Source organism: Callorhinus ursinus, unplaced genomic scaffold (genome assembly GCF_003265705.2).
Source record: "Callorhinus ursinus isolate GAN/ISIS: 27379988/994484 unplaced genomic scaffold, GSC_fseal_2.0 scaffold18, whole genome shotgun sequence".
NCBI lineage: Eukaryota > Metazoa > Chordata > Mammalia > Carnivora > Otariidae > Callorhinus > Callorhinus ursinus.
This window is the reverse complement of record NW_027397080.1, coordinates 24,625,196-24,639,884: the sequence shown is the minus strand read 5'-3', so window position 1 is coordinate 24,639,884 and position 14,689 is coordinate 24,625,196. Positions and strand designations below refer to the sequence as shown.

At 50.3% G+C, this 14,689-nt stretch overlaps 1 protein-coding gene across 3 annotated transcripts in view; it reads left to right on the top strand.

The window, feature by feature from the left end:
• Positions 1-5,465: 5,465 nt before the first annotated feature.
• The window catches only part of PADI4 (peptidyl arginine deiminase 4), a 36,539-nt gene continuing 27,315 nt past the window's right edge, over positions 5,466-14,689 (top strand). For 2 of the 3 annotated variants that reach the window (XM_025855846.2, XM_025855844.2), the window contains exon 1: positions 5,466-5,591. In XM_025855846.2, coding sequence (XP_025711631.1) covers positions 5,500-5,591 — 92 coding nt within the window. In that variant the 5' untranslated portion in view covers positions 5,466-5,499. The remainder of the gene's footprint in view (positions 5,592-14,689) is intronic. The other variant, XM_073903281.1, reaches the window with a different exon arrangement.

Here is a 14,689-nt window from a genome sequence, read left to right as displayed (position 1 = left end):
TGTGCACTCTCTCTAAAATAAATAAATAAAACTTAAAAATAAATAAAAATACAAGACCATCTACAGTTCCTCCACTAAAATGAAACAGGTAGAAATCTAACAAAACATGTACAAGACTTGGAATATATGCTGGAAGCTCTAACTATGTCGGGGGCGCTGTGTTCATGGATTGGAAAATGCAGCACAGTGAGGTGTCAGTCCTCTGCAAACTGCTATCCAGGTTTTAATGCAGTGACCGACAGAATCCCAGTGAGATTTTCTGCAGATACAGGCAAGATTATTCTAAAATTATGTGGAAAAACAAACTGTCGTAGCTAAAATGCTTTTGAAAAAGAATAAAGTGAGAGCGATTAGTCCACCCAGTTTCAAGATACAACTACAGTAATCAAGTCTGCGCTTGGTTGGGGATAGACACATGGATCAATAGAATAGAAGAGAGAACCTAGAACCAGCCCACACAAGTATGGCTAACTGATTTTTTTTAAAAAATTTATTTATTTATTTGACAGAGAAAGAAAGAGGGAGAGAGAGAGCACAAGCAGGGGGAGCAACAGGCAGAGGGAGGGGGGGAAGCAAGCTCCCCACAGAGCAGGGACCAATGTGGGACTCAATCCCAGGACCATGACCCGAGCTGAAGGCAGACACTTAACTGACTGAGCCACCCAGGTGCCCCATGGCCAACTGATTTTTTGACGAAGTTGCAAAGGCAATTCAATAGAGGAAGGAAAGTCTTTTCAATAAATGGTTGATGGAGCAAAGGATGTATCTTAAACAGTTTTTGATTCAAAAATATATAGTATTCCTTGTGCACCTTCTCTGCACCAGACGCTACTTCAAGTCCTAGGGGCATAGCCATGAATACAAAGAAAAGTCCCTGTTTTGGGGATGCTGACATTGTCATGGTCCCCAAGAGAAATTCTGGGTGCTGGAGAAGGAATGTGGGCACCTGGGATGAAAGACAGGGTAGAAGCCAGCTCCAGAAAAGGAATGCAGATGCCCTGACCTTCAGCTGGCTGGGTCCCCTTCCTTTCCTCAAAGATGGCATTGTGGAAATTAGTAGGCTATCCATGTGGACAGAGCTGCATCCCACCTCTCGCCTCTGCCCCCTGGCATACTGCTCACCCATCGATGACTAGTAGGTGTCCTCCCTTCATCAGGCTGCTGTGGGGTCCGCCTGAATGGGTACAGTAAAAATGGTGCAGGGTGGGGCCTGGCACCTGTCAGTCATGATGTTACCCTGTGTGCCCATGAATCTTTCCAGAGCCTACAAGGGTTCTGTGAAGAAAAGCAGAGAGATGCTGGACCAGACAGAGATCGGGGAGCAGAGAGAGGGTGCAAGGACCCCCCCACCCCCACCACTACCTGCATGGTGTACTCAGAAAAACACCTTAGTGGGAGTAAAGATTTGCCAGTTTCTCCCAATCTGGATGATCTAGACATACTCCCAATTTTCTGCTTGAAGTTATGGAGAAGTTGGGGGTTCTTTGTGCTGGAAGGGGTTTCAGAACCCATCAGCCAAGTGACCTGAACAGGAGGCAGCTGCGTGGCAGGCAGAGTGGGACAAGGGACAAAGTTAGACCCAAGTGTCACCACTTCTGGTCTGCGTAACCTTGGGCAAGTTACATAAGCCTTCCAAGACTCGATTTCCTCATCTGGAAAGTGGGGAAAGCGTAAGTCAGACATTAAAGTCGATGCAAGGATCAGTGTCAGTGGCCCGGCGTGGGCGAGGACTGCACCAGAGAGCAGAGCACATTAGGACAAGCTGGGTTTGAAACCTGTTCAGGAGCCAGGTGACATTGAACATGGGGCTCCACTCCTCTTTAGAAATGAGATCATAAGTCCTGCCCACTGGATTATCTTGATCACTGGAAATAATATAGCTAAGGACCTGGTGACAAGTTTGGCACATAGCGGATGCATAATAGACTGTGGTCTCTGTTATCACCCTGGGTCCTTGTAAATCCATTTTAAATAAAGCCTAACCTAGCCTCTAAGAGAGTGCCAGACTCTTAGGAGACATTTGATAAGTATTTGTTGAGTGAAGAGCTACATAAATGGATTTGAACTCTATCTGTAAATGAACAGCGCTGAAGGAATGGCTCAGCCATCCACCCCAAACACAGTGCAACCCTACACCCAGTCTCAGGGGCTCAGGGAGAGTCCCTGATGCCAGTGCCTCTTCCCAAAATGATGTCATCACAATCTCCTGGAGGAAGGGCATATATCCAGGCCAGTCGCTGAGGCCCAGGTGCCAGAGGGCATTGGGCAACCCCAACACAGCCTTGCTTCATCCACTGAGCAGCCCCACCAGTGATTCTGCTTTTCTGCAGGGAAAGGGGCCCCTTCCTGCAGCGTTTCTGGCCTGGGCTTTGAGCCAGCTGCCCTCATGTACCAGACAGTTTGCTTCCCAAACTTCCCAAGGTCAATGCCTTCCATGAGGTAACAACCAGGCTGGGTTCTGAGGGATCCTTGCAGGAAGCTGTCTCAGGGGCCCTGCCCTGGGGTCCAGTGCTGGGCTGGGTGCCAGAGAACAACACTCCGGTGTTTAGTGAGCATCTACTAGGAGTCAGGAGCTGTTCTGGGCACCGGAGGTGCAATTGAAACCTAGAGAAGCCCTGCTTTCATGGCTGATTGGGGGACAGACATTTAAACACACACACATAATGATAAGCTGTAACAAATTTCAGGAAAAAAACAAAATGCCCTGTAAGGGGGAATAAAGAGGAGCAAAGATCAACCCATGAAGTTCCTGCAAAATAGCCACAGACATGGACACAATTTGTTGTTTTTTTTTTTTAATATTTTATTTATTTATTTGAGAGAGAGAGAGCAGGGGGACGGGCAGAGGGAGAGGGAGGAAGAATCCCAAGCAGACCCTGCGCTGAGCATGGAGCCCGACGCGGGGCTCGATCCCACGACCCTGAGATCATGACCTGAGCTGAAACCAAGAGTCGGACACCTAACCGACTAATTCACCCAGGTGCCCAGACTGAAGCCCTAACCCCCCAACGTGGTTTTTGGAGAGGGGGTCACAGTAGGTAATCCATTGTGAGGGTGGGTTTCCCTAAAGAGACACCAGAGAATTAGCTCTGTCCATCTCTCTCTCTCCTCTCTCCCCCCGCCATGCCAGGGCACAGCAAGAAGACAGCCGTCTGCAAGCCAGGAGGAGGGTCCCCCCTAGAACGCCACCATGCTGGCACCATGATCTAGGACTCCCAGCCTCCAGAACTGTGAGAAAATACATTTCTGTTGTTTAAGCCCCCAGCCTAGGCTGTTTTGTGATGCAGCCGAGCTCTGACAGGGAGCAGCGGGGCAGTGATGCACCTGGGGATGTTGGGGCGGGCGGTGCCCGTGCTCCCCGTGGGTCTGTCTGCCCTTGGCCCCCCTGCCAACTGCAGAGTCTTTCGTCCCTGCCCTGCCACGCCAGAGCCCGTGAGTCCGCAAAAAGGCTTTGCTTCCGAAGGATGGCTGCTTTCCCTGTGTGTGGGCATGCAGGCGTGGGTGTTTGACGAGGCGCCACCCTGTGAAATAGCAAACAGCAGTAATGCACCTCTCTTGCGTCCCTTCCTGCAGGTGGCTCCTCTCCGTCTCGGGTGGAGGATCCCGGGGCTTCTCCTTTGTCCGTCCACGCTCATTCCCCAGGGAAGCTCTAGGTGTTGACATCCCAGATTTATCATTCCCAGCCTGATCCTCTCAAACTCCAGAATCATGTGTCCAACCAACAGCCTGCAGGGCATCCCCACACAGACTCGAATGGACAGCTCACACTTGGCGTGACCAGGACCAAACTCCTGAGAGCCACACCGTCTGCAGCCACCCCCTGCCCCCCAGTCCTCCTTCTCAGTTGGTGCCAGTTCCGTCCCTCCAGGGGCTCAGGCCTCCCTGGACCTTGGAGAACTCCTTGATTCCTCGCTTTTGCGATGCCCCGCATCCGGCCCACCTGCAAATCCTATTGGCTGTACTGTCAGGGTATGTCCAGAACCTAACTGCTTCTCCCCTCCTCCATGGCCAGCACTGTGCCCTGTGCCCTATCATCTACCACCTGCCGGAGGGCAGCAAGCTCCTCACTGGTCTCCCCGTGGTTGATTCTCCCGCAGCAACCAGACAGATCAGACTGTGGGCCTCCTCTACTCAAAATGTCCCCATGTCTCCCCACGTCACTTGGGGGAGATGCCAAAGTCCTCACAACTCCTGCAAGGCCTTTTGTGATCCGTGCCCCCACCTCCTGGTACTGCCCTCCCTCCCCCCCTCCTCCTCCACTGCCTTCCAGCCCCCTCGAGGCATGTCCCTGCCTCAGGGCCTTTGCACCTTCTCCCCCCCAATATCCACATTGTCACCTCCCTCTAGTCTGCTCACATGTCCCCTCCTCGGACCACCCTATTTGAAATGGCAATCCAACCCTTTCCATGCCCCATTGTTTCACTTTTCCACGATGCTAACACACTAGGTAATTCACTTATTATATTTAGTGCCTATTGGCTCTCTCCTTCTAGTAACAAAAGCTCCATGAAGGCAAGATATTTGTCTTTGTTCTCTTTGCATCCTCAGCGCCCGGAAAAGGGCCTAGCAAACAGTAGGCAATCAGGAAATATTTGTGGATTTAATAAAACTACTTTAGGCTTGTTCTCTCTGTGGCTTATTCATAGCCAATGTAAACCCCCAAATGCTGAAGAAAAATGGGGGAAAAAGGAAAGATAGAAAACCACCCCAGGAGACCTTACGCTTGGGGTAGAGCCCGGCGCCTGTGGCTGACTTGCTGTGTGACAGTGGGCAGCTGGCACAGAAGATGGGCTTTGAGCCTCAAGAAGGTGGTTTGGGGCCCGGATGCCAACTCTACCCGTTGTGGAGCCTTGGGAGTATTACTTGGCTTTTCTGTGGCTCAGTTTCTTCTGTAACATGGGAATCAGAGCGACTGTGACCTGAGACGGCTGCCCCGAGGACCAGGTGGGGAAATAACGATAGTGTTTACCCCACAAGCCTGCCTCACTGGGTCAGTCCATGTGAGGGGCGGAGGGAGCTCCCCGGTGCACAGAAGAGACCCAAGAAGGTGAGCTGTCACATGGGTGCCTCAGCCTGGGGAGACCCGTCCCAAGCCAGCTTCGTCCTCGAGTGTGTAGCCCAGGGGTCTCCCGAGCTCCCTGCATTTCTCGCCTCTTCCCCTCTGATATCCATGTTGGATGGACCCAGGTGTTCACGGCCCCAGGCATGCAGGGGGCTGTGACATGAGGACCCAGACCTGTGCCCCCATGTCTCCTGGGCCCCTGGCCCTTCCCAGGAGACTGACAGAGCCAGTCTGCCGTGACTCTGGCATTGACACTCATGCGGGTCGGAGGGGCAGCTCCTGGGCTGGAAGAGTGGAGAGAGTACACGCCCTGGGAGCTGAGTGGGGAGGGGCTAAGTGGCCTGTAAACCACAGGTGCTGACTCATGGTTCTGCTGGGCCCTATAAAGGAACTGGCCAAGGGGCTTCCTGCAACTGGAGGGACGGGCTGGTGGGACTATGGCCCAGGGTGCAGTGATCCATGTGACCCCGGAGCAGTCCGCCTATGCCGTGTGTGTGCTGGGCACCGAGACTCAGCTGGATGTCTACGGGTGAGCAGGGACATTCTGGGGGCGGGGGACAGGCCCCCTGACGCTGGAGGAGCAGGTTGTGCAGACACAGGACGTGTGGTTGGCTCAGGCTTCGGGCTGCAGCCTCTGTAGCCGTTGTCCGGGGAGATGCTGGAGGGGTTAGACCTGAGTGGTCCTGGGATGAGCCTGGACTCAAGGCGAGGGTTCCCCAGGGCCTCACCACAGATGAATTATCACAGGGCACAGGACCCTCCCCTTTCAGCACTGAGACAATGGAGCTCAGAGAGGGTGTGTTACTTGCCGAGGTCACACAGCAGGTGTGCCCTGGAAGGAAGGCTAGGCCCTGGACTTCATGACCCACACCTGGTTCCTGGTGCAGTTTGTTACCTCCCCACCTCTCAGCCAAGCCTCCCTCCATGGGTGCGTAATAACCCACGTGTGATGGGATAGGTTCTGGCGTGAGAGAGGGTGAGGCGGGAAACCTGTCCCTGCTGTTGGCCATCTGGGTCTGCAGTTGGCCTTGGCCAACTGAGCCTCAGGTCCCTCGTCTGTGAAATGGGGTAATACCCACTCCATAGGGTGGTTAGAGGGATTAAATGTGAAAGACCATGGAAGTGTGTAAGTACTTAGCACAGAGCTGGACATATTGCTGGTGGTTATTCATCCATCCATCCATCCATCCATCCACCCAAGAAATACCAACTGAACGCCTACTATGTGCCAAGCCGGCGCCAGGCTCTGGTTACACAAAATGGTCTAGCGACGCTCAGCAAGTGCACATGGTTAGTGTCATTGTTATCAGTAATAGTAGTGGCCCCCGGCTTCCTCCCTCCCAGGCTGGACATCTGTGGTCCTAGTATGGTGCCCACACGAGTGTCTGGGACATTTCCTTCAAAGTGTCACTGGCTGTCGGACCCTGGGCCATGGTAGAGTAGCAGTAAAGGTCTGGGGTGCTGTCTGGAGCTGTGGAAGGGAGGCAGGAGACGGAGAGGTTGAGGGATGAAAGGAAAAGACAGGCCGATGTCATCTGAGGCCACCTGACTCTTCTGAGAGTGAGCTCCTCCTTCAGTGAGACTTTCCACGCCCCGTCCACTTCCCACGACAATGGCTGACGTTTCCACCCCACTGCCTACACGTAACTCATTCATCAGCCTTATGAGGCAGGCAGGGCTCTTATTTCCATTTTACAGAAGGGGAAGCTGAGGCTCTGTGAGGTCCAGTAAGCCCCCGAAGCCACAGGGCTCGTAGGTGAGGGAGCCAGGATTCAAACGCAGGCAGCCTGGCTCTGGGGCCCCGCCCCCGTGCTTCCTACCTGCTCTTAACAACAGCCCCCCAGCCCGCACGGTTATCCCACCTCCTGTGCAGCCACCAACCTGACTGTGGCCTGAATTCTCTTGCGGAAACACAGATGGGGTTGGTACCACCTCCTCCCCAGCACTGCTCCCCTGACCTCCTCCCAGCACGCACGTGTTCCACACCCCTGTTCCAGCCATGCCCTCTGCCACTGGGCTCAGAGCCCCCAGGGGTAGAAAGGGCCGTAGAGGCAGGAGCAGACCCGGGGGGGTGGGCACCACGTCCAGAGCTGCCCTTACAAATGCTGCTTGTGATTTTCATCCTGCATTTGGGAAGTTCTTTTCCTGTAATGGGAAGCACGTTGATTATATTCAGACAGAATCCCACCGACTTGAGATGACTATTGAAACCTGTCGAGGGCTTTCTGTGATGCTTGTGGCTGGAGTCAGGGAAGTACCATGACCCCGGCTACTATGTGCCAGGTCCTTCTGTGATTTCTAATGAACATCATGCCCATTTTAGAGATGAGTAAACTGAGGTTTCAGGGTCATGCAAATTGAAGGTGAGAAAGCCAGGAAATTCAAACCCAGGACGTCTGACCCCAAACTCACTTGCTTCCCTAGCACCCATGGCCTCTTGAGTGCTGTGGCGCTGGCCTCGCTGGGCACTGCTGCCCGGTTGGTGGAGCTCACACAGCTTCCAGAGGGCTTGGAAGGCCTGGAATGTGCGTGGGGGTCTGGACGTTGCCAACCACGGAAGATGGCGGGTGTTGGGATGCTGCAGTCAGGTGGTTTGTTCTCTTCCTCCCAGTGTCTCCTTCTCAGCAGATGGCCACTCAGTGTGACAGCAGGGAACATGGGCAAGTCTCTGAGCCTCAGTTTACCCATCTGTAAAATGGGAACATTAGCATGCACGCTGCTGGGGTGTGGTGAGGCTTCAACCACACAAGGCCAGGCGAGTGTCCACAGAGCAGTCCCCCTTCCCGTAAGGATTGTGTGAGCCACTGAATGCAATAGTTGCAGATGCTAGGTTCTATCCAGCCTGGGACCGTTGGGAAGGAAATGCTGGATTCAGGAGTTGGAGGGATGCGGTCACTTGTCCGGGGCTCAAGCTCTCAGTGCTTCCTCTGCAGAAATTACAGGAAGATCAGCTCCGGATTGTCTTATAACAGCATGCATGGTTGCTCCCCCCATTCACGGTGAAAACCCCCTTCTGTTTATGAAAGTCCCTTGTTTAGGGACCTGAGAAGGTCTGGAAAACAGCCAAAGGAAAGAACATACATTCCAGGTCCAAACCCAGTGGCGCCACTTCCCAGCTGGGCCTCCCTGCTCTGAGCCTCAGTTTCCCCCTCTGGCAGAGAGGGTGGTTATCAAGCGCTGGCAGGTGGCAGACCCGCCGGTCTGCACCCTTCTCCCCGCCCCTGGTGAGGAAGCCACGTGGGGCCGAGTGAGCCGAGTGAACAGGCCAAAGGCCAGGCACTGCAGCTGCCCCTACCTTGGCCCCCGGTCTCCCTCTTCTCATTGCTCTTTGGGCTCCTTGTCCATTTTCCTGCTGTACCAAACACACAGCGTGTCCCTCTCCTGTCCCCTCCTCCTGCCATGGCACCTGGGCAGCTGGGGAGGCCTGGCTTCTCACCTCGGCTTTGTGGGCATGAACTTGAACAGCTGTGCACAGACTTTGGCAGAGAAACAAGGGCGTTTCCTACATTTCGGTCTGTCCAGGTCGGTGTGTAACCCACAGAAAGGCCCCTGGTTCCAGCGCAGTGCCCCTCAGCCAGGAACTCTTGTCGGGCACAGGCTGAGCGCCCCGTCACTACTGAGAGGCCCCCAAACCTCACAACAACCTAGGAAGCAAGGAAACCTCATTTCCATGAGACCAGGCTTCCCTCATGACCCAAGTCACGTAGCCTGTCCGGAGCAGCCCAAGCTGGTCACCACTCTCCAGCCCTTGGAGATGGCCTGCTGCACACCTCTCCCCCCTGTCCCCCGGGCTGGCCTGGGACTTCCCGTGGGGCACCCCTGCTGGCCTGCAGGCGAGTGTCTGAGCACAGGCTGCTCCGGGGGCTGGAGTCAGAGGCCCGAGCCATGGTTGGTACACCTGGCTGGCTGGTATAGACAGACAGGGCCCCTGCACTGGGCTGTGCGGTGCGGTGGGAGGGGTAGTTCGAGGACTCTGTCCACACTGACCCTGGCTATCTCCCCAATCCAGAGAGTCAGTGCGCCAAGGCCCAGGTTCGGTGTCCCCATGGGGAACGACAACCCAGCCATCCTGCTCCTGGCCCCCGTTGGGGGCGGACCAGGCTGGGAGCACGTGGTAAAGCCAATGCCTACACCGAGGGGTGGGGACAGGCAGGGACACCCATTAGTGGAGTTCAGTAGATGTAGATTGGTGTCCTTGTCAAGGAAGACTTGGAGGAGCCCGCAATGGGACCCCAGATCCTCCGGCTGAGGAAATCACCCTCCACCTAGCCAGGAGCCCCTGGGACCACAGAGCTTGCCCCCACCCCCACCGCCCGTTCCCCCAGCTCAAGGTCTGGCACACAGTGTGGCCACGCACACCTGGGGAGGGTGCAGGGGTGCCGTGAGGGGCTCAGTGTGACTGCAGTGTGGGGAGAATGTAGGGGCGGGGCGGGTGTAGGAAGCGCGCTGGCAGCACCCTGACCCTGTGACAGAGCAGAGAAGTGCAATGCCTAAAGCTGAGCTTGGGGAGGTGTCTTCAGCCCTCTGCCTCAGTTCCCTCACCTGTGAAATGGAGGGAAGCTCAGCACCCACCTGGCACGTTGGTGGTGAAAACTGAATGAGCTGATGTATGGAAAGAATGCGTACAGGGCCTGGAGCAGAGTGAATGCTCTACAAATGCTCGCTGTTCCTGAAGGCTAAGAACTTGAGCTTGACTTTGTATGGATGGCATGAGGGCTTGAGCTGGCGTGGGGGCAACACATGAAAGGAAACCGGAGACAGAGTCTAGGAAACTGTTGGTTTCATCTACTTCTTGGTTCTTCAAAAATGACTTCAAAAATTTGTCTCCTGGAAAAAAAAATCAAAATGTCCATCAATGATTGTCCTTAAGTGGTAAGATTCCATTCTTTTTCTAGGCAATTTTTCCTTCCTCCCTCCCTCCCTCCCTCCCTCCCTCCTTCCCTCCCTCCCCTCCGTCCCTCCCCTCCCTCCCTCCCTCCTTCCCTCCCTCCCCTCCTCCCTCTCTCCCTCCCTCCCTCCTTCCTTCCTCCCCATCTGCGTCTTTCCTCCTGTCTTCCTTGTTAGTCCTATATTAGCTATCCATCACTATGGGACAAATTGCCCCCGAACCCGGTGGCTTGAAACAGTAGTGGTTATTATCTTCCCGTTTCTGTAGGGCAGGACTCGGGTGTGGCTTAGCTGGGTCCTCTGCCTTGGGTCTCAGTGGCCGTGGTCAAGATGCCAGCGCAGCTCTAGTCATGTTGAGGCTTGGCTGAGGCAGGCTCTGCTTCCAAGCTTACCCATGTCATTGTTGGCAGCTTACTCCATCAAGGTGAGGAAACCAAGGAGAGGGGGGAGAGAGAGAGAGAGAGAGGGAGAGAAAGAGAGAGAGAGAGGACGTCTTTTGTAACCTTATCACAGAATGGACAGCTCATTCCCTTAGCTATTTCCCATTGGCTAGAAAGCTGTCATGAGGCCCTTCCCACCTTCCCAAGGAGGGATTTACACGAGGGTGTGAGCACCAGAGGTGGGGATTATTGGGGGCCATCTCTGAAGCCTACCTATCACAGACTTTTCCAGTGTTTTCCTAATTCTCTATAAGGAATACATGTAGCTTTTGATACAGAGATTAAGAACTTCATGGCAAAAATAAAAATAGAAAACACAATCATAATACTCTTGTCTTCGTGACCTTGGGGAGCAAGCTCTGCCTCTCCAGGGAGCCTCCTTTGTGGTTTGAATCTGCTGCATAGCACTAGTCCCTCCACCATCTGTGGGTCACTCACTGTCGCAGAAAGGACTGCTCTGAACGTTCCTGGACATGTCTCCTGGCAGACACGTGCCAGGGATGCTCTGGGGTGTCTACCTTGCGGTGGATTGCTGGGGTTGGGGCGGGCCGAGGTCTAACTTCATAAGAGAACACCAAGTTGTTTTACAGAGTGGTAAACTTCACACTCCTGTGAGCAGTGTTAGAGTTGCCTTTGAACTGTATCGTCCACAGTGTCATTTTTCACCAATCCAGCCGGTGTATGCCCCTGTCACACTATGGCCTGGATATTTTCGTTTCCTTACTTATGAGTAAGAGGGAGTGCCTCTTCACATGTTTATTATCCTTTTCTGTTGCAAGCTCTCTGAATGTCTGTTCATATCTTCGGCTATTTTTTTCTATTGAGTTATCTTTTTCATATTGATTAACCCAAGTTCTTTATATATTCTAGGTGCTAAGCCTTTTTGGTCTTATGTCGTGAATATCTTCTCTGTAGATTATGCTAAGTCTTTTCACTTTATAGTGTTGTTTGAAGAACAGAAGTTATTTATTCTCATCTAGTTGAACTTATAATCTTTTCTTTAATGTTTATTCGTTTTATGTCTTGTTTAAATAAGGGCATAAAAATGTCATCTTCTTTTAAAAGATGCAAACACCTATTTATGATAAAACTCTCAGTAAACTTAGAGGGGAATTTCCTCAACCTGATAAAGTCTATCATCAAAAAACCTACAGCTAACATCGACCTAATGGTGAGAAACTTACAGCTTTCCCACTAAAATCAGGAGAAAGGCAAAGATGTCCCCACTCACCACTGCTTTTCAACATCATACTAAAATTCCTAGCAAATACAATGAGACTAGAAAGGGAAATAAGAGAGATATCAATTGGAAAGAAAGAAAGAAACCTGTCTTCATTTGCAGGTGACAAGATCATCTATGTAGAAAGTCCAAATGAATTAACAACAACAACAACAAAAACCCTTCTAAAATTAACAAGCAATATGTCAAGGCTATAGAATACAGTGTTAATGTAGAAAAGTCCATCATTTTCCCACATACCAGCAACAAACAAGTGGAGTTTGAAATATAAAAACACAGTACCATTTACATTTGCACTCCCCCGAATTAAATTTATACTTAGGTATAAATCTAATAAAATATGTATAATATCTATATGAGGAAACCACAAGACTCTGATGAAAGAAATCAAAGAAGTAAATAATTGGAGAGATATTCCATGTTCATGGATAGGAAGATTCAACATTGTCAAGATGTCAATTCTTCTCAGCTTGATCTGTAGATTCAATGCAATCCCATTTTGTGGATATCGACAAACTGAGTCAAAGTTTATAAGGAGAGGTAAAAAACTCAGAATAGCTAACACAGTATTGAAGGAGAAGAATAAAGTTGGAAGGCTGAAACTATATTATAAAGACTTATTATAAAGCTATAATCAAGACAGTGTGGTATTGGCAAAGGAATAGAGAAATAAATAAATGGAACAGAATAGAGAACCCAGAAATGGATCCACATAAATATAATCTACTGAACTTTGACAAAAAGCAAAGGCAATACAATGGGAAAAAAGTAGTTTTTTCAACAAATGGTGCTGGAACAACTGGACATCTACATCCAAAAAAGGAATCTAGACACAGACCCTGCATCCTTCACAAAAATTAACTCAGAATAAGCCATAGACCTAAATGTAAAATAGAAAACTATAAAATTCTCAGAAGGTAATATAGGAGAAACCCTAGATGACCTTGGCAATGACTTTTTAGATAAAATACAAAAGGCATAATCCAGGGGTGCCTGGGTGGCTCAATCATTAAGCATCTGCCCTCGGCTCAGGTCATGATCCCGGGGTCCTGGGATTGAGCCCTGCATCAGGCTCCCTGCTCCGCGGGAGGCCTGCTTCTCCCTCTCCCTCTCCCCCTGCTTGTGTTCCTTCTCTCACTGTGTCTCTCTCAGTCAAATAAACAAAATATTAACAAAAAAAGGCATAATCCAGAAAAGAAAAGAAAGAATTGATAAGTTGGACTTTATTAAAATTTAAAAGTTCTGCTCTAAAAAGGACTGTGAAGTGAATAAGAAAAGACAAACCATAGACTGGGAGAAAATATTTACAAAAGATATATCTGATAAAAGATTGTTATCCAAAACATACAAAGAACAACACTAACAAACAACCTAGTTGAAAAATGGGCTAAAGATCTTAAGAGACACCTCACCAAAGAAGATCACAGATGGCAGGTAGACCTCCACATGATATGTCATCTGGGCAATGCAAATTAAAACAACCATGAGATGCCACTTCACACCTATTAGAATGGCCAAAATCCAGAACACTGAGAGCACCAAATGCTGGAGAGGATGTGGAAGAACAGTAACTCTCATTTCATCGCTGGAGATAATGCAAAAACGGTACAGCCACTTTGGAAGACAGTTTGGTGGTTTCCTACAAAACTAAACATACTCTTACCATACAGTCCAGTAATTGCACTCCTTGGTATTTACCCAAAGAGGTTGAAAACTTATGTCCACACAAAATTTGCACACCGATGTTTATAGTAGCTTTGTTCATAATTGCCAAAACGTGGAAGCAACCAAGAAGTCTTTCAGTACATGAATGGATAAAGAAACTGTGGTCCATCCAGACAATGGAATATTATTCAGTGCTAGAAAGAAATGAGCTATCAAGCCATGAAAATACATGGAAGAAACTCAAAATGCATATTACTAAGAAAGAAGCCAATTTGCATTTGCAACGATGTGGATGGAACTGGAGGGTGTTATGCTGAGTGAAATAAGTCAATCAGAGAAAGACATGTATCATATGACCTCGCCGATATGAGGAATTCTTAATCTCAGGAAACAAACTGAGGGTTGCTGGAGTGGTGGGGGGTGGGAGGGAGGGGGTGGCTGGGTGATAGACATTGGGGAGGGTATGTGCTATAGTGAGCACTGTGAATTGTGCAAGACTGTTGAATCACAGATCTGTACCTCTGAAACAAATAATGCAATATATGTTAAGAAAAAAAAAGAAGAAGAAGATAGCAGGAGGGGAAGAATGAAGGGGAGTAAGTAGGAGGGGGAGACGAACCATGAGAGACGATGGACTCTGAGAAACAAACTGAGGGTTCTAGAGGGGAGGGGTGGGGGGGATGGGTTAGCCTGGTGATAGGTATTAAAGAGGGCACGTTCTGCGTGGAGCACTGGGTGTTATGCACAAACAATGAATCATGGAACACTGCATCAAAAACGAATGATGTTGGGCGCCTGGGTGGCTCAGTTGGTTAAGTGACTGCCTTCGGCTCAGGTCATGATCTTGGAGTCCCAGGATCGAGTCCCGCATTGGGCTCCCTGCTCAGTGGGGAGCCTGCTTCTCCCTCTGACCCTCCCCCGTCTCATGCTCTCTCTCTCTATCTCATTCTCTCTCTCAAATAAATAAATAAAATCTTTAAAAAAAAAAAAAACCTAGCTCTTAAAAAAAAAACCTAATGATGTAATGTATGGTGATTAACATAACAATAAAAATTTTTAAAAAAAAGAAAGAAGCCAATTTGAAAAGGCTACATACTATATGATCCTGACTGTATGACATTCTGGAAAAGACAAAACAATGGCAACAGTAAAAGATCAGTGGTTGCCAGGGGTTGGAGGAAGGAGGGGTAAATAGGCAGAGCACAGAGGATTTTTTTTTATAATTTTTTAATTATGTTATGTTAGTCACCATACAGTACATCATTAGTTTTTGATGTAATGTTCCATGATTCATTGTTTGTGTATAACACCCAGTGCTCCATGCAGTACGTGCCCTCCTTGATACCCATCACCGGGCTAACCCATCCCCCCACCCCCCTCCCCTCTAGAACCCTC